A 21,508-nucleotide genomic window follows, 5' to 3' on the forward strand; every position below is an offset into this window, starting at 1 on the left:
TATATTACTAATATTATAAGACCGAAATAATAATAATAATAATATTATTATTATTCTGGGACATTATTCACGCACGGCCATCTGATCCCAAATTAAGCAGAGCTTGTACTATGGAAACCAGATAACTGATATACTACATATACTACTTTTCTTTTTGTAAAAACATACATATATAGATAATTACACCCAGACTCAGGACAAACAGACATGTTCATGCACACAAATGTCTGTCCTGGGTGGGAATCGAACCCACAACCTTCGGCGTGAAAGGCAAGTATCTACCAACCACGCCAACGGCCCGTCAAATTAACTCTGTCTATCTGTTACGCTTTAACGGCTATATAACTGAATCAATTTAGATGAAATTTGGTATGAAGCAAGCAGGACTTTTACTGGTGGTAGGGCTTTGTGCAAGCCCGTCTGGGTAGGTACCACCCACTCATCAGATATTCTACCGCAAAACAGCAATACTTGATATTGTTGTGTTCCGGTTTGAAGGGTGAGTGAGCCAGTGTAATTACAGGCACAAGGGACATAAAATCTTAGTTCCCAAGGTTGGTGGCGCATTGGCTATAAGCGATGGTTGACATTTCTTACAATGCCAATGTCTAAGGGCGTTTGGTGACCACTTACCATCAGGTGGCCCATATGCTCGTCCACCTTCCTATTCTATAAAAAAAAAAAAGGAAAAAAAAAAAAAAGGAACCACAAAAAAGGACATACAATTTTTTACCTAATACGGCAAGTATTTGCTAAAATCCCTTCTAGGTAGTAAACTAGTAGATAAATAAAAATAAAGTTACGTTCATACTATTTATTTTATAATTTCGAAATATACACGATTTTCTTGAACTTACATTCAAATTACTTCGTTCAAAATTTCTTTGAGATCTCGCGAATAGTTCAGCGCATACATGTACTTACATTAATATATATATATATATATATATATATATGCGCTAAGAGCAATATTGGAAGTATCGAAGCGCATTTCTATCTCATTGGAAAATAAATACTACACGAGTATATTCTTGTTTATAAAAATCTACTAACATAGTGCAATTTAAGAAAATACATATATATGTTAAGTAAGCTTAATGGGATTTGATCATGTCCTCAATAAGCTATTAGAACTTTATGTCACCATTAATCTATGATTTCTGATTTTAATATATAAAATTATTATGCTTTGATAAGTAAACCTGGCAGACGTTTTCCTACCTGTGTACAAGAATACTTGCCCATAGTAATAGGAATCAGTTGAACAGAATAGAAGTTGATTTCCTGCAGCGCCATCTAGCGGTTTCTTACGGTAAAGTGAATAGTAAAAATCCTGCTCCATGAAATATACGTAATTCCTATTTATCCTGAATTTCATGGTGATCGGACAAACAGTGTCGATTAAAATAAAATGGATAGATTGATAAATAGATATATACATAGATACATCGTACATCAATTTTTTTATGTTAAAATCATAAATTCATTAAATGGTATCAACGAAATATTTTTAAGTTAATTACAAGACATAACTATTTGGTATTAAATAAAATCAACAAATTAGAAACTTCATAAGCATCTAAAAGCCTTTTCGAGTTTCTAGTTTACCATTCTGTTAACTAAGAAACAACACATATTTTACGTCAAAACTTAGTTTACTTGTTTTGGAAGTTAACGTCCAGTAATACAATAATATATTATACTTGTATTTTGTGTGGGCGAAATCTTTGAATTTAATTCAACCAATTACGACATAATTATAATCTACGTAACATTGCCAACATATTTTTTAAACGTAGATTTTTTTTTATCTATGTATAACGGTAGTTTATTTTTTCACCTTTTGCGATAACTAAAGAAACTAAAATATTTTGTTTATTAATAAATATATTAAAGATTAATTGGCAATGTTAAAAACATTTTAACGTTAAGTTTTTAATTAAAAAAAGGATAAGTTCTCTTATCATTAAAACTCTAAAATCTGAATTAATTAACGTTATGACACTGTAAAATATTCGGTAGATGGGCTTATATTCAAAAAAATGCTTATAAACCAAGTTATATTATATTATATCTTACGTCACGTAGTTTGATTTCATTTGTAAATTGAAGATCCATCCAACCACGCATAATATTCTCTAGTGAAATTGTAAGCCTGAATATATAGTAGGCTAACCCTTTTCAATAAAGTTTAATATATATTGTTACATTAAAACGTATATTAAAAAAGGACTACAGTCAAAAGCACACTTATTCGCTGGCTAAGAGCGCGCTACCCTTAAGAATTACAATACCATACTGCTTTGATCTAGAATTATTCACTTTACATAAAACTCCACTAGGATTTCTAATCTGTATTTTTATAATCTATTGTTAATTGTAGTATCAAGTATGAACTTACCCTCTAGCAACGTTTAGACAATAGTTCCTGCACGGGCTGACATCGTGTCCCTTGCAACGAGAACAGCCACCCATTCGTAGCAGTTTGGAGGTACACTCGTCGTTAGAATTTGAGAGCACTTGTTCGCTAGCAGCGAGCGCGCCGGCCCCCACTGCGAGCACTTGAAGCAGTGCACGTGCCGCTTCCAGTGACCGTGACAATGATGCTCCTAGCTGTTCGAATGAAAGGATGTTTTTATTAAATACTGCTACAAAAATATATTTTTATTTTAAATATAAAAACGAACTATAATTATTCTAGATAATGTTAAATGTTGAAGTCTTCAATCATTTTAATAATTAATAAATCTTACTTGTTGAGGAACTTCCCCGAAAGGCTGGACAGCGTCATAGGCGTCTTTTAAACAGGCTTCATATTCTGAAGTAAATTGCTTTGTATCTAATCGAAGCACGTTTTGGTAAGCTACAGGAAATACGTCACGAAAGAACTTCTTCGTGCCTGTTGCCATGTCTTTTGGGGGTATGGTGCTTAAATCTTCTCCGTCTATGTCATCTTCAATGCCTGGTTTTAGCAGAATTCTGATGTCATCATACAGAGCACCGAGAGGTGTATGAGTTCGCGAAGCATGATTCCGATATAATTGGGAAAATAAAACGGCTGTTTTGTTCTGAGACTGGTAAGACAGCGCCGTCAAATGTTCTGAGGACAAAAATGCACACTTTTATAAAACGAAAAATCAAATCACATATGTTTTATTATATTTGGATATTTAAGAAAATGCGCCCAAAACGACAAAAAATGAGTATAATCTTTAAAACAATAAAGGCTATTTAAACAATGTATTAAAATGTTAACAATTTAATGCTTCGAACTTGGTTCTAACAAACTTAAAGAGAATTCAAACTGAGCCTGTTTCTACAGAAATGTGGTGTTAAATAAACCTTATGTAAATAGTCGTTAGGGAATATCTCTTTGGTATTTGATTATACGACACCAGGTGTCCTAGCTTGATAATGTGTTATCTTTTTGGAATGTAGAAGCGGGACTGAGGGATCAACGCCTCTCCACATTCCTGCGTCGAGATATAAATTCATTTTAAACACTTAAAGGAACCTTATTCAGCCCACCGACGAATAGAAACCTACCTAATCAACTACATCGACTTGTTCTATTTAATTAAATAGCGTCATTTTATCTTTTGATATAATGCAAAACAAATTAAGATTGCGTGAGCGTAGAGGTATTTGAAAACATTTAGAGGGTTAAAACGCTTTGAAGCCTGTCTCTCCTGAGTCGTTTAAGAGGGTGCATTTACGGCCGCTTCAGAGTAAACTTCTGAAGGCGTAACATCAGACTTATAAAAAGTTATGATTCATGTCAATGAACGCCACGCCACGTCTTTGATAAAATAATTCATTACGATTACGATCATAATTATTTACGATTAATATTTTTTTTAATAATAATGATATAATTATTATTAAATATCAAATGATAAAACGCCTTCATTTTAGTTCGTATTTTTGTATAAAATAACTTTGTCACGCTCTTATAAGGCAGAACCTGAATAAAATTATTTGAAATACTGTATCTATTTATATTGTAACCGTGTTTCTTTTGCTTACTTTTTATAGAACACAGAATGTCCACGTATTTTCGCTGTTACAAGAATAAAACTTCAACATTTTGTTTTACGGCGGGCGGTTCGATAAATAACAAGTGTCATTCGTCTTTTCATGCGAGACCTCCAGACGCCCTTCGCCGAACGAATTTCGTATCTACGTAAGGGTTTGGTACTTCAAACGAATTTTTTAGATAATATATTGAATGAGATAATGTTTGGACTCTGAAAGTAATTACAGGAAAATATAATCTATCTATATTAATATTTGAGGACATTTATTTATATGCTTAACTGAACAAGCTATAAAACGACTAAACATAAAACCTATACCATATATATAGTAGATACAGCACGTTTCGGAGAAGATTTTAGTATACAATATAATTATATAAGTAATTGGGCTTCGTCACAGTGCCACCCGCTTTAACATGACTGTTGACTTGACAAGCGTGAATTTCATGTTCTTGTATTAAATAACGTTACAAATGAAACCGAGATGGCCCAGTGGTTAGAACGCGTGAATCTTAACCGGGTTCAAACTCGGGCCCGCACCACCGAATTTTCATTTAACTAATTTATGTTTCTAATTCATCTCGTTCTTGACGGTGAAGGAAAAAAATCGTGAGGAACCTGCATGTGTCTAATTACACTGAAATTCTGCTTAATGTGTATCCACCAACCCGCATTGGAGCAGCGTGATAGAATAAACTCCAAACCAAACCAGCCTGTGAATGTTAACTTTAGAGTTACTGCAAATATGTCAACATTACTACATATTTGACATTTTAATCGACTCTTTGAATTGAAACATGAAGTCGAACATTTTTCATATAAAATAAATGGTGTAAACAACACATAAACATATTATTAAAATGTACAATGTACTGCCAATAAATTCAGATATTTAGAACTTTTTTTTAATTAACATTAAACTCTAATAGTACTGCGGAAATCAATCTTTTTTTTTAAAATAATGCTTGTCTGTGTCTACACCCTAATTCACAAAACAGGCGTCATGTAACAAGAGCCGAGATTGCCCGGTAGACAGAACAACAATTTTAACCGAAGGTCGCAGGTTTAAAATCCGTCGACTAGGATGAATGTTTATGAGCTCAATTAGTGTTTACAATTTTATTTATCATCAGTGGTACCTTCATAGACACACTGCACTGAAATACTGTCATATGATATTCCGCCACATGTGCATTATATTTGCCCAGCTATTATTTCTGAACGCGTAATTAATAAAATAAACCACCAAGAACAACCAAGAAGCTACTTCTTCTTCTTCAATGCTATCTATGAGTCTTGTCTTTAATAAATAAATAATTTTACATAAAATCGTCTCCGCTTACATCACAATCATTTATGTCTTCTCATATCAGAATATTGAGGCTGGGTTAGATTATACTACAGAGAGCTTTTACGACGTATGGGACCACTTTTATGATCACGTTAAAATTATCAAAAGATTTTCTCAATATTAAACTTGTGTACTGTTTCTAAACAGAACAAAATAAAAAAGAACAATAATTGTGGATTATTCAAAAATATGTCAAAGATTATTTGGTATAATTATACCAATTTTTTTATTTGTTTGGGTAGCTTCTGAATAGTATATGTATACATAATGTATATAATGTTTTAATATATTTAACGATTTTGCTCAAATTTTGTATTCGGCTAGGTTTTGCTTTTTTAAGTTATATGTCTATATAGATATCTATTACGCAATATTTTACAAGAGTAACAATAAAACGCCGCGCGAAGCTCCGTCGTCGGTTTTTTCTTATTCTGTATTTTCCGGATCGTTCATTCGATTGAGTTGAAATTTTTTACTGTTGTTGTATCGTTTAATTAAATTTTTGCGAAAAAATCCATGACCGGGCGTTACTATTTAATATATAGATTAGTTTTTTTACTTATCATTCTTATATAATTTTATAAAACGAAGTACCGATACAAGTCGTTATTTTAATTTTACACTAATCGTAAAATTTTCCTATATTCAATTTTAATATATATTAATTATGATTCTTAAGACATTTTAATTGTCTGGTTTTATGAGTACGTGAAGTCTTTGATGAATAGTCGCATAAAGAGCTGTGTTTTACTATAACATGTCAACCGCAACACAAAGGTGAAATTACTCTTGTATCGTAATGAGGGACTGGTGGTGGGCTCGGCTCGTAACCCCGCTCACAATAGAATATCCCGCCATAACTTGTTCATTATTTTTATATTTCAACCAACATAATAAATCGATACGCTTATAATGTACTCATCTTATCTTCTCTTATTATATTAAATGAGCAATTCTTGTATATGTTTAAATTTATTTCCTGTTTCTGTATCGATTCGACTTAAATTTTGTATTTAGATAGGGTTTTTCTTTGTATCAATATAGGTGCTTTTCGTAAAAAAACTCATTTTATACCTTATTATTAGAACGAAAAATGAAAATGAAAATGAAAAAATAGTTTATTCTTTATCAAGTTGTACATAGCAAATAAAGGTTGGGACCCTCTAGTGAGTATAATATAATACTCGTGACAGAAGGACCCGCTCTTCCATAACATACAATTCTGTCCATGTTCTTAAAAAGAATAAACAATATCTTACTATATACTAAAACTCACAATCAGTAGGTAAACTAACATTATATCAAAATGAATTTTACTTGTGTGTTTGTGTGTGTGTGTGAGTGTGTGTGTGTGTGTGTGTGTGTGTGTGTGTGTGTGTGTTTGTGTGTGTGTGTGTGTGTGTAGGTGGGTGTATGTGTAGATTACAGTAGATTAGATTATGTTTTATGAAACAGAATTAATTCGGTGTCATCGTATGTTTTTGTTTTTAACCATTCAAATAATTCAAAAAAAGTAACATATAAAATGTTTTTTTATAACTAATTAATTATATTATTATAGCTGAGTGAAGCTCGTTCGCCCAGGTACTGCTATTAATACGAAAACATTATACACAAATATTATTATTATTTTGTAAATTATATTTAGTTTTGTTTAATTTTCCAAATTCAGTAGATTAATTTTGAACAATATAATATGAAAGGCACCGTCGTCCTTAGAAAATAGAAAAAGATAATAAAATTAGAAGAATTATTAAATTAATCTTTAATCTCTATAAATGCTTCTTGATATTTATAATACACTTATCTGCCTACGAACTCTTAACAAGTTTGAATTAATAACTCGAAAAAATAACTCGTAATTAAAAACACATATTTACCTTATGTCTTAACGTTTTTAAAATAACGTGCACATGTGTGAATCGTAAACAATCAAACCTCTACAATTAAAAAGCGTAAACAATAGTAGAAGCGTTTTATCTACAACTTGAACACTATCGAGCTGATTTATCGGTTAGCGCGAAACAGCGCAAGTGGTGTGTGGGTTTGAAAGGGCTCACCACTTATTTCCTTACTCTAACCGAGGGTGAGCACGTATTGTTCCATACCTGCTCATTACAGAGGTCGTTGCACTCGCTATGTATAGCTGAATATATAGGCGATGTTCGGTTGAAAATTCATCTACTTTTTAATTTAATTAAAAAAAATAATTAAATTAATTATTAATTAACGGTTCAAAAAAATGTAAAAATATTTTGTTTATATAATTTAAATGATTCTTTGTTTTTACTTTAAAAAAAACGTAGAAACATTGTATTCTCTTTTGAGGTACACTAACTATTTTATATTATATAATATATTTCTACGTAAGTAAAAAATACAATAAATATTTTCAAAAATATGTTTTGTATTTTAAAACTATAAAAACGATATTCTATGTAGTTCAGTTTTATTTTACCCAATTAATATTAAAATTAACCAAATCATAAATTGCTACTTAATTATTATTTTGTAAAATTTTACAATGGTATTAATATTTTATGGTGTTCTTAATCATATCGTTGTATTCAATAACAAATTTATCCGTACCAATAAAAGTCTTTGTAAAACACTAGAACAAACGACGAGAGAGGCGCTTGATAGCTTAACGACACTGAACTAAGTCGTTGGGGAGTTAATAGCTTTGGTCATTAAATTTTATGGTATGTATAAAGATACGTAAATAAAACTGATTTGTTGTGGGCGGTGAAGTTTCTTCTGCTACAATATTCAATAAGATGGCAATAAATTTCATTTATGCGAAATCGTTTACGTTTTTCCGCATTGTGCCAAGTGTTATAACTTACATGTAAGGGAATATAAATTGAACATATATAAAACCTTATGTATGCGACTTCACTTTTACATATTAACTTTAAAGAGACGAAACAATATTGAAAATAAATCCTTTTTGCTTATACTGAAATGTGACCTGGATATTTTTATTCAAATTGCACCCAAATAAGTTTCTCCCACCGTTAACCAATTATAATTATATTAATTTTAAAATACACACTTTGAAGACAATATGACTATATACATATGCTAATATATTTTTGTAATGACTGACTGATAAAACTACTTAACCAATATACATAAGAATTAGTACTGATGATACATGAATATGCAGAGCAATTTGGAATAAATTTTAGTGTATAATATTTTTATATTTTTTATTCGCAGTTAGAGTCGCACCCGTTATAAATTTAGACAATTGATTTAGAGTGAATTTCATGTTTTTGTTTAAAATAAATTAATAACCTATTAAATGTATTTGTTACATTTCATTTGTATCATAAAAACCTTGGGTAGTATAAACTTATATAGATATATTATATATCGTATTATTCATTATAATTTAAATCACAAAATTACAACTTTTATTCTTATATTAATTTAATCACAAAACGATTGGCATGATTCTTTCATAATCACACACACACTCATTTACACGTGCGCACTCACGTACTCACTCATAAGCATGGATATCATATTTGTTCCGTTTTATATTTTTTATTATTTCTTACTTCTCACTTTATACATTTATTTTTCTTTTTTGTTCATATAAACGGGAGTGGAGGCCTGGTGTCTTTTAGAACAGTTTATCTATTGCAAGCACCAGTCTTCACATTATTTAGCTGATATTTAAATGTTATATGTTAATTTGTAAGCTTTTTGTGAAGAAATAAATAAAATATTATTATTATTAATTTTATTACCTGCCTAAATTTTATTTTGTAATGGACATAATTTTGTAAAGGACGTAATTGGCTTCACAACTACTTTGTATGTATTGATATAAAATAAAGTAAAACAAATTATCAATTTTGAAAATATTAAGCTCCAGTATTGAATAAAAATCATGATAGGAAACAACTACAGAAAAATAGAATGGAATTCTTATCTTATAATATTTAATTAGCAATTCTTGTATTTATATACATACATATATCTTGTGTATATCGGAAAATACTCTAACGATTTGATTGCATTTGATTTGAAATTTATCTGTATATGTAATTTTACTAAAAAAAAAACACAATTTTTAACTAAATAATTATTAGAACCAATTGTTTAATTTCAAACAATTTATGTAGATTAAAAAATTAACATGATATTGTTCTATATGGTTTTATTGTTTTATATGATATCAAGTCGGTATTACACACGTGTAAAGTCAATCACTTAGTTAGCTAAGTTATAAGCTGTTAAGTTGTAAGTTATTCGTCGAACATAATACTATCGACTATTAATGTTAAATCACTAACAGTTTTAACATTAACGAGCGTATTTAATGCTGTTTGTGTGTTTAATAAACAAATCGCATAATATATTTTCACCAATAGATGTCTGTGTAAAGGCGAGCAGAATAATTATAGCATGTACGTTGGCTCCCGTAGTCTAATATTTACAATGGTAGGACTGTGTCACTGCGCACACAGCGCCCAATTTGCCGTCGTTCCAAGTGTTTGGTAAACAAGTATCGTAACGTCCACCCCGACCCGAGTATTTATTGTTCTTTCGTTTCTCATAACTCCGTGAAATTGTACACGGAAAAACAGCCACTATTACGTACATGGAAGCCTTATACTGGCATTAATATGTTTTGTCATCATTTATCTACGTCACGGAGTACGTATAGCGTATTGCGGTAGGGTTGGTTTGATCCGGAACATTTGGTTATTGTTTGTTGCTGCGATCGCTTGTTACTAAAAAACAAACAGTCTGCGGCTTAATTGAAAAATATCGTATCTCAAAAAGTTGTATTTATTTTTATATCATTATCAGCCCACGTGCTTAAGTTGTCTGTCAACGCGTTTTGAAGTAATTTAAAAAAGGAAAATACCGGTTTTAATATCTTAGACGATATTCTATACATACATATAATTTCATGATTGAAGTCAAAATATAATTATATTTTATTCAAATTGGCTTTTAATTTTGAATCGACGCTTTACAAGATTATATTAAATGTAAAGTTACCACCAGTTTGTAACGTAGATTCTGCCGCGAAGTACTTCAATAATTCAGTAAGTACTCTCTTATGTAATAAGAGTAATATAAATTTATATATAATATAAAAACAAATACTTTAAACGCGTTTTCAGTATCTAAATACATTTTCATAATAGTCTCGTTTCTTACAGAATTTTAGTTGATATTGTATTAATTATTGCGTCGCGACAGGATTTAAACCTGGTATTTAAATTAATTGACAACCATGCTGTCGTATTTAAAATGCTTGAATAGCGTTTTATTAAATACAAATTCACAATAATTAATAAAATAAACGTAACTAATACTAACTGAACTACAAATTGATCGCAATATTTATTTATTTATTTATTTATTAAGGATATCCATCACAGGAGATTACTTACGAGTACATTACATCGTGGAATAATGTTTAAAAATATGTGTGCTCCTTCAATTAAAGGAGACCACGACTAAACAGAAAATAAAAAAATATAAAAAGATTTTTTTTTGCCTAGAGAAGCAAAAAGGCCAGTGGGCAGACCACCCGCCCGATGGTTAAACTATTTTAGAAAAATGGCGGGTGCTCAATAGATGCGATTGGCACAGGACCGGGAGAAATGGCGCGCCTGTGAGGAGGCCTATGTCCAGCAGTGGATTAATGTGGACTGAATATGATGATGATGATGAAAAAGAAATTTTACAGTGGTACTCAATAAATAATCACAGGAACTATAAAAAAAAAAGATTAAGCTAAGACTAAGTTGTGCAAATAAAACAAATATAATAAAATATAAACTGTAATTAAAAAGTAATAAAAAAAAAACTTTAAAAAAACAAAACGTTATATATCTTTAAGGTTTCCAAGTTTAAAATGATTATACAGTGAAATAATAACGTGCGATCTTTCAAATTATAAGATTTTATCATAAGAATAACTAAATTTTCATATATTTTTTTACGTAATTCCTTTTTCATACATCAAAAACGGCTATTGTAAAAATATTTGCTTCACCCGAATTTCATTAAACTGCTAAGCTTGCGCTACGGCTATATTTTAACAATTTATTTCGATATTCTGAAATGTTAGCATATCATATTAAAATGAAGGATGACCTATTTTTATACAAATAAAAATATTTAAAGAAAATACGTGAAATTGTAATCATCAACGCATTACAGTTGAAACTTTCATTTTAGAGAACAAACATTTTCCGAAAAATAAGCAAATATATTCATTTATAAACTGGATAAATTAGATAAAAGTGGGAATAAAAGTAACAATTTTTTAATAATAAACAAAATAAAATAAACAATATTTCTTAATACTTCTCAGAATCTAAGTATTTCCATTCCCTAGACTTTTAAAGTCAATATGCTTCTATTATAAATGTACATTATAAATAATTTACATTTATACAATCAAGTCAAGGGAAATAAATAATAATAAAGTATTCAGTGTATATAAAGTACTAGCTGACCCGTGCCCACTTCGTTGGGCGGTAAACATTTTTACTTGTGATGAAATTATGATTGTGGTTCGGTTAGTACTGAGTGCTATGATTTATTTTTGGCTGAAAATTGTGTCGCGTACTTGATATTTCGTGAGAAACCTGCATGTGTCTAATTTCACTGAAATTCAACCACATATGTATTCCACCAACCCGAATTGGAACAGCGTGGTGAAATAAGCTCCAAAATCTTCTCCTCAAAAAGGGAGAGGAGGCCTAAGCCCAGCAGTGGGACATTCACAGGCTGTTACTGGAAAAGGGTTTTGTTTCAAAACCCTTGAGACGATAAGAGACCAATATACACGACCTACCGATTTAATTATTTTTTTTTCATAAAAAATAAAATTCGACTACCACAAAAAAATCTTTTAATTTTTCGGGTTAATATATAGCTTATGACACTCACAAATGATGTGGTTTTCTATTGGTAAAAGAATTTTCAAAATCGGTTCAATAGACCCAAAGATTACCTACAACCTCACAAACTTTACCTCTATATAATATTAGTATAGATTCAATATTTGTGTTGCAAGAGTACTTGTTAACAGGTGAATTAAAATACGAGTCTGTAAGGAAACATTTAACCGAATTCAGAACTTTCTTTTGAATAGTCGGTTAAAAGAGTTGAAAAAAAAAAATTAACCGAATTATGTCAATTCTAGATACGTACACAAATACAAACTTAGTTTTTGTTTCAATGCTATCTATGAAGTATATACATACATACTAAATTTACATAGGAGTCCCATGATACGTAGAGCTTAAAAATTTTTCAAAGATAATGTTCTCAGTAATGGCTACTGTCATAATATCGTACGACAGAAAATACCTAAGTTTGTATAAGAAAAGTTATGATTAAATTCTGATCCCTCTGTACAGAACGTCCTCTTTCCCAACCATATTGATCTTTATAATTTGTGGGACGAACAAAGTTTGGACATTTCTCCACATCCTTACTACTTTATTACAACTCATAAAACAAGTACAATGTTATATATTATATAGTAGAAGTATCAAGTTAATTTAATTCTCGTTTTTCAGTTATATTTTATGACAAGATATTTATAAAAAAGTGTATTTGTATTTTTAAATCTAAATACTCCTAAGTTGTTAGTGACACTACCAACAGATTGAAACGAAAACAAAATGTCAACGGCTTTCATTCGTGTATGATTGTTTTTGACGCTGTGTATCAAACGCTTCCGTGGTTCATGCTAACATTTAGCAACTATTAATATTAAAATTTATTTTTAAAACAAATTAATGCATTGTTCATTTATTCTAAAGTTTATGACAACTCAAAAGTGTAAGACACAATAGATTGAACTAATAATATGCATCTATAAACCATCTTTTACCTTACTAATATTATTCCTGTTAAGAATATTATAAAAAAAGAAAGTTACCTTGAAGCGTCCTCTTTGTAGCTAACAGCAACTCTGTGATAGGCCTCGTTGTGCTGGCCACGCGCTGCACTGCAGTTTGTCGAAGAACTTGATGCATATTTGTTTCTCGACCCCTTCCACAGCATTGCCCACCACAAACTGAACCTAGAAAGAAAAATATTTATTAGTGAATATATTGAAAAAACCGTTACAAGAAAGTTCGTAGAATTCTTATAGTAACAAAAGAACCACTATGAATTTCAAAAATAAATTAGATAAATTTGAATGGTCTGCACACATTCTACTTCTAAGGCAATTTATAGATTCGAGTAAAAGAACATAAGTCTGAGATATTAATGACTCGAAGTCTAATTCCAGCGTGATCTACTCTATATTTATCGTTGAGTTTTTGTAAATTCTCCAAAATTTATAGAAGCAGTTCCACACCTAACCCAAAATTTGGTCGTAAGGTCCCAAGTCCTGATTGCTTCATCTAAGAAAGCTATAAAAGATTAGAAATGAGGGTTACTTTAATAAGTATAATAACAGTAAGAGTGAGCGTGAATACAGCCAAAGTGGGTCGTATAGGTTCGGTGACAGGTGCTGCTGACGAGGGTCAACGAGGACCTTCAAGAAAACTGCCCTTAATCACTTTTACACTTGATTTTAGATGATACTGCGATTGAATTTAAACACATTGACATATTTTATGTAACGATATATCCTAACACACAGATTTTAAAATATAAAATAAACTAAGATTATGTTACAATAGTAACATTTTCTTATTCAACTATATGTTCAATGTTTCATTTATCAAGGATTCCGTAATTCCGTAATTTATAGCATTTTTATGTTTTTTTTCTGTATCTATTTTCATGAATCATAAACGAAAAGACATTTTGTAATGCCATTGTATAAAAACGTTGAATTTCACAAATACACTACGAAGTATGAGGTGGCCGAGCATTATTTATTTGAAAGTTTTGGATTCCGGCCAAGTGTAATCAGTGTTGAAAGACAAGTGATTTTTATCCGAACAAGCCACAAACTTGGAAACAACGGTTGTCGGGCAAAGCAATCAGTAAGCGATAAAATTATTTTAAGATAACTATAATCATGCATCAAATTTTATATCTAAGCATACATTATAGGACCGGGAGCTTTGACGCACCTTGACCACCTATGTTCAGCAGTGGACTACAAATGGCTATTGATTGAAGCATACATTTTAAACATTATTTAAAAAAAGGGTAGTCATAGGGACTGCCGATAGAAGTGAAAACTTGAAACTGTTAAATACATTTGGCCAATTTCTACATCTATTGGCACTCCAAGTAATAATTCTATCCCTTTTTATTATCTTAACTTTTTATTCATCAAAATACACAGTATGTCGCATACTCGGTAAAAATTTTAAATACAGCGTAATTTAAACAAATAATAGTTAAAATATACTTATATGTATATCCTGTCATTATTTACATAAATTTCAATCATTATTATACTCATTAATTTTCACAATACTTAAATTATTTGAACTTTCAACGATTTCATTATATTAGCATGTCGCTGATGCGAAGCCACGACTCTATCTCCTACGATAAACCAGCGCAACGCGCCTAAAGAAGTTTTCACTTTAAAAAATTACTCATCGTTAAGTATTTCATATAAAAAGTATTTTATTTTATAATTAAAATTCGTTCGTTAGAATATCGACGTAAAATAATTAGCTTAAATCGCTTCCGATGTTAGTCACATCAAATTAAGGTAATAAAATATATTACACGAAATATCAATAAAAACGAAACGTACATTTATATCGATATAATAATATTACTAATATACACTTGAATGTTTTGTAATTTGGCACATTGTCACCGCTGTGAATGCCCGGCCTGGTTCAAGGCTGTGTGTTTGTTATATAAATCACATCAATTACATTATTTTTATTTCAATTCTCAACTTTAAGGCTTTGAAATAAAGACCAAACCGACCTCCTTAAATCAACTTGATGTGTATCTTTAGACTTTAGTCTGCAGTATACAGCTTTGAGTTCATACAAAAAAATCTAAATGTATTATTTCGAGTCAATTAACATTCCGTATAATGAAGTGTTCGGAACGAGAAATATTATTCCCATTGGCAAAAGGTATTTCGGACATATTTTTTTCAACCATATAATGTCGTATTCGATTAAACTTTTTTATTTTTTAGAAACCATGAACTTACGACATTTCATGGTAAGTTGACGCCCATAGACGCTGGCAATACAAGAATTCAATTACTTCTTACTGTGATCTGGAGTATGACTAAGATATTATGTTTTTTAAGCCTATATTGACACTGTAATTACACTCAGTCGCTCACCATTTGAGTGAAACACAAAATCAAAATATGTGATACCCACCTAGACGGGCGCGCACAAAATGCTACCACCGGTAGAAAGTTTGTTCTCTCTATATGAACTACATATGCTTCATTATCTCGATACATAACATACTCGGAAAGCACGTAAAGCAGTTGGTCCTGCGCCTGAACTCTTTCCGGTCGTGTTGGATTGCTGTCCCGTCGGATTATGAGAGAGTACAGAGAGTGCACCTGTGTTTGCGCGCACGTTTGTGCACTCTAATATGTCCTGAGATTGGCCGCCGTGGCCGAAATCGGTCTGGAGGACCTTATTATTATTACATAACATAAACATTGTTTTAGCATAGACATAGTTACATATTTTTATATGTATGATATTATTTATTATATGATATATTTAGATATTATTATACATTAAACATGTATGATAATGTTTATTTCCATTCAATTATTTTACCGTTGCCAGTTATAACTGATTCTGATAATTGAATGCCATGCTGTTAAATTTAAAGGAAGAATAGTTGGGTTTCATTTATAAAATTATTTATTTCTGAACGTTCATAGCCACACAACTTTGTACATATAAACGCTTGGTATAAACTTTGGTACTCAAACTAACTATAAGAAAAAGGCAGCTTCTATTTAACTTTGTGTATCCACCCTTTTTCATTTATCGTACGTAGCCTTAGAACGTTTTATAAACATCTATAGCGTAATAGGTGTTGTCTGTGTCGGCAACCGGCGCCAAGGTCATGATCGCAGACTGATCGGTGCCCGTTCGATACTTGAATTGTCTATATAAAGCAGGAAATACAAAGAAATTTCTTGTAAAGACCCCATTCATCCAGGCTTTCTTTAAGAAAACTTACGAGTACTTTATTAGTGGACACGCTTTATGCAACCTCTTATCGGTAGGTGTCACTCACTCATCATAATTCTAACAGTTTATATTGATATATTTTGTTTGGGAGGTTTAAGTATTTTTTAGTTTTCAAGGCTTATGGGTGCCAAAAAATAAAAATAAATGTTAATACTTTTGTTGGAATGAGTAAAATAAAATAAAATAAATAAATAAATATTGAACCAATTATAGGCACAATGGATTTAATATATTATTAAATTAATATATTATTAATATATTATTTAATATATTATTTATAGTTCTTAACGTTGACGGTAACCGTATTTAGCCGTTAGTATTTCTTAGCTCGTTTGCTTTCCCATAATACATTTATATAGAATAGCGAAGTATTCGTTATAATGAGAAAATCTAAAAGAATCGTGACAAGATCCTCAGTGGGAGAATCTACTTAGACCACAAATCCAACTCGTTGAAATTAGTTTTTTCAATGGAGTTTTTGCTTGAAGATTTGTAATTTGAATACTTTCTTGTTGAATATTTTAACAGCTTTATTTATAAAGAAAAATATTTCAAAAAGTTGCGAAGTGCTTTTACCGTTATATAAAATTCTTAAGCTGGAATAATTAATGAGTTAAATGCCCAAGTACTGAAAAGCTAACGTTCATTTTGCGGTTTACGATTCCAACCAAATTCAATCCGAAATCTTCTAAGCACGTCTACGTAGAAATGAATTTTTAAAGTATGACCAGTATATGCAGTTAAATAAAATAAATTTGGTAAAACTTAATTTAAAAAATTCGATTTTTATACAGCTTTCAGGTTGTCTTATGTAATCGATCTTAAGATAATAAATCTTGGCACAAGCTTGCGTCAGATAGATCGACAGTAAAGTACTTTAACTTCTATATACGTTGGCGGTCCGTGAAACTGAGTCTAAATTGAGACTAACGCTTTCCATTGGTGTAGGAATTTTGTTATTTTAGAGAAAAAAATATGAATTTTAACAAAATTGTAAAAATAAAGTCTGTTATACTTAACACGGTAATAATAGAAACAGTTTAGTATAAATATAACAAACACGTCATCCACACATAGACTCAACTCACAAATAACTTAAACATCTTAAAATATTTGCTTATTCACAAAACCACTATCGCAGGACTGCGATCTCACTGAGCGGAACAACTATGCTCGGTCAACGCAAACATTCCTCATTGGACTCCTTTGAGGTGTAACCAAAATCTACCATGTGGACTTACATACATACAACATAGCTAGGCGGACGGGCAAAAGATCCTCCTGACGGTAAGTGGTCACCACCCCCCATAGACATTGGTGCCGTATGATATGTGGACCATTCGTTACATCGACAATCTTGGGAACCACTAACCTTGGGAACTAGGATATTTCGTTCCTTGTGGCTGCAGTTTCATTGGGTCACTCATCCAACCAGAACATCACAATACTGAGTATTGCTATTTGGAGTAGAATATTATGATATATGTCTGGATGATACTGGTACCAACCCAGAAGGGTTAGCACAAAGCCCTATCACCAAGTACACACTAATCTTTTTATGTTATATAATATAGTTGTCCAAAAGAAAGAAATATAATCAAATCGTTAAGAAACAGATAATGCAAATACCCGAACTGGCTACGTCAAATGAAGGGCCGTAGTAAAAATAGATTGAACAATATATTTAGTATCATTTAAAAGACTCAAAATTCAGTTGAGTTCATAGTAATAAAGTTTTATTCAGAAATGTGATTTATTTCAAATGTCATCAAGACAAATGCTCGAGCTTGCTTATTTACGCCAACGCGGTGATTAAAATAATTTACTGTGTTCAGAAAGCGCGATCTCCGATTCGAACCGGTAAAGTGGGAGTCTCACTAGGACTGTTCCTTACGTTGTTTATCTATAATTGTCCCTTCATGTTGATAAATTGAATCGTTACAGAGAAAATACGCCATTACTGTCGACTAAGCCGCAATGAAAATTTCACGTTTGAATATTTATAACTCTTGGGAAAATTATGAATATTTAAGGTCTAAGTAATATATCATTTACCTTGTAATTTTGCATATTATTTTTATTGCTGCTTGCCTGTTAATCGTAATAGACATTATATGCAAAATAAATTTTAAATATTTTTTTTTAACTAAGTAAATTCTTCAGTGAACTCTAATTTTTGTGTTGAGTGTAGGTAGTTTGTAATTTTTGAATATTTTAGCGATTATCTTACAACAGCAATAAGATCGAAATGGACTATCAACAGAGCACTAATAGCTTTACGATTATTAAACGACGAAAACAGCGCGTGGCGCGCGCTATTTCATTCATTTATGTGAAAGTTTCTATAAAACTGTGGTTATCGTGTACATTTTATTGTTTTAATATATTACTACTTAAAGCATTAAAAACTCATTATAAAAACTTTAAACTTTGTTCATATTTTAATTTTATTTTGATTTTATATATAAAATAACAATTTCATATCTATAACTGTTTTAAAGTATTTTATTTTATAAAAAGTGATCGTACACAAGAGCCAAAAAAATCAACTCAAAAATTTATGGTTTTGAATTGAAATTCACCTTCCAAAACCTAACAGATGTCATTAAATGTGATCAATAAAATGCAAAGTAAACTAATATCGGTTGATCAAATTGGTGAATAACCAATAGGCAATATTCTAGCTGCCTATTTTTAACAGATTCGAAATACAAACTCGTTAACTGACGGCCAATATATAAGTGTTATTTTGATAGTTTATTTATACAAGATACAAAAATGTTTTTAAATATTCTAATGTACTTGCTATGTTCAAAACTATCTTGGAAATGCAAATACTCTTCTAAGATTGCACCTTTTTTATTCGACACAAGTGCACTTAAGCACTTAGGACCTATTAAAAGGTCATTAAAAGTTTTCTCGATAAAAGCTATGCCGCGGTATTTCTAACTTGTTTATTTAAGAAATAGGATAATTACGACTATTTTTTATACTCGATTAAGGCAATGACGACGATACTGCATTAATCCTATTCCACATTTTAACATTTAAACAAAATGTATCATTAGATTTTTAATGCTGAAGGCGTCTCCTCAAATATTGCGTGCCATTTTGTTGGATTCAATACTTGTCAATTTTTTTTAATTTAGATTTCATTACTTTATATATACCATATTGACTAAATGATAAATATTTATATGTTTTTCTTATTTCCACGCGATCTTAGTAGCGCACCAGAAGTATCATTATTAGATTTTTTTATATTTTGTTTATTAGTCCCCATAACAAAATGATAATAAAAAAATGCAATATTACAATTGATTTTGGCAAACTTGCATCTAACCACAACAACGAAGAACTAAGTTTACTAAATATTTTAAAAGTTATATAATGTAAATTTAAATAAAGTATTTTTTTATTTTTTCGTAATAGCAACAGAGCTTATAGTAAAAATATCATATTGGAAACGTATACTATTATACGAACACATACGGTATAAAAGCGAGTATAGAAATAGTAAGCAGGTTGGATTATATCGAATAACTGTGCGTTTATAAGCGCAGTGCATGTTTAGTCTCTGCTACATTTAGTTGTAAACTACGAATGAACCTTAACACTTTATTTGCCTGTTACTGCATTTTATTTAATTCACTATTCAACTGTTTACTGTAACTGTACTATTTAGTCTGCGATTTAAATAGTCTGATTACTTCGCATGTAAATTAAACATTTTGTTTCATTACTTTTTTTTACAAGTTTCTTTATAACTTCTCCTGTTAAGTTGTGTAGTTAAAATTTGACAATTGAATTTTAAACTAATTTCACTAAATACAAATTTTTTTAATCATAGTAAGACAAAAAGATCAAGTCTGACAAAAATATCAACTATTTATGGGTTAATGCAATTTTTTTTGTATAATAATAAATAAATAAAACATTTACGGTTTTCGCGATAACTCTTTCTTGTTGAATTTAGATGTTTACTGAATTTTGGTAGCGTATACGTAGTGTAATTTCTAAAAGCAATTAAACCCATGGAAGCGCGAATCCTACACGATTAGCAATACCAAATAATTATCGCGCAGGTTTAAATCATTGGCACGAATGCGGAATGCGAATATGTGTGAAATATCAATGCGGATTTCCACACCGACCCCAATTTCACTTCAACGGCTATCTGCAGCCATTCTGCATAGAAATATTTCGCTTTCATGTTTTATCTCTAGCAGCGTTGTGTAAAGGTACAATAAAACCACTTTTGGCTCAGAAACTAGCGTCATACATACGTAAGCGTGCTCGGTACATATACTTATCTTTATAGGAAAATTGCTAAACAATTATTATCAATTTAAACGTTCACAATATATATGCATTTTATTTGAATCTTTTGACCGAACATTCTGAAGTTTAATCTACCATGGACACGAATTGACTAAACCTAGGCAAGTATAATAGTTATTATCTTATTTAAAAAATATTATTCATAGTTTTAATATTTCATATCACATACAATTTTCTTATTTTATTATCTCTACATATCTTGTGCGAAGTTTTCAAATATTATTTTTTTAAATAATAACAAGGCTATGGACACCGATGAGATAAATCGTTACATAGTGTTCTCGGAGAAGGAAGTCGTTAATATGAATATATATGTAAATCATTAATTTATGACAAGTACATGACACTTAATTATGTACAAGATATATCTACTGTCAAAGTAGCCCCGAGACATATCGTAGTGAAACTATTTAGCAGAATATTTTCCGGTAAACCAGCGTAGACACACGTCTAAAGATAAAGAAAAAAAATTGAAGATGTCTTTTTTATTATAAATGGGTAAATGTGTTTGTTTGTTTCGTTTTCACGTCTTAACTACTTATGATCATTAAATTTTACATACATGTTGTCAGGACGCGCTTCACACGCGGACGGAGCCGTGGTTGGAAACTAGTAATTTA

The 21,508-nt window shown here is 30.7% G+C and overlaps 1 protein-coding gene across 1 annotated transcript in view; it reads right to left on the minus strand.

Annotated features, from left to right (window-relative positions):
• Nucleotides 1–21,508, minus strand: part of LOC126773885 (division abnormally delayed protein) — a 99,163-nt gene that overhangs the window by 20,830 nt on the left and 56,825 nt on the right. Inside the window, exons 2-4 of the mRNA XM_050495116.1 lie at nucleotides 13,319–13,462; nucleotides 2,754–3,100; nucleotides 2,402–2,613 (exon numbers count right to left, since the gene is read on the minus strand). Of these exons, the coding sequence (XP_050351073.1) occupies nucleotides 2,402–2,613; nucleotides 2,754–3,100; nucleotides 13,319–13,462 (703 nt within the window). The remainder of the gene's footprint in view (nucleotides 1–2,401; nucleotides 2,614–2,753; nucleotides 3,101–13,318; nucleotides 13,463–21,508) is intronic.

The sequence above is a fragment of the Nymphalis io genome, chromosome 2, assembly GCF_905147045.1.
Source record: "Nymphalis io chromosome 2, ilAglIoxx1.1, whole genome shotgun sequence".
In the NCBI taxonomy this organism is placed as follows: domain Eukaryota; kingdom Metazoa; phylum Arthropoda; class Insecta; order Lepidoptera; family Nymphalidae; genus Nymphalis; species Nymphalis io.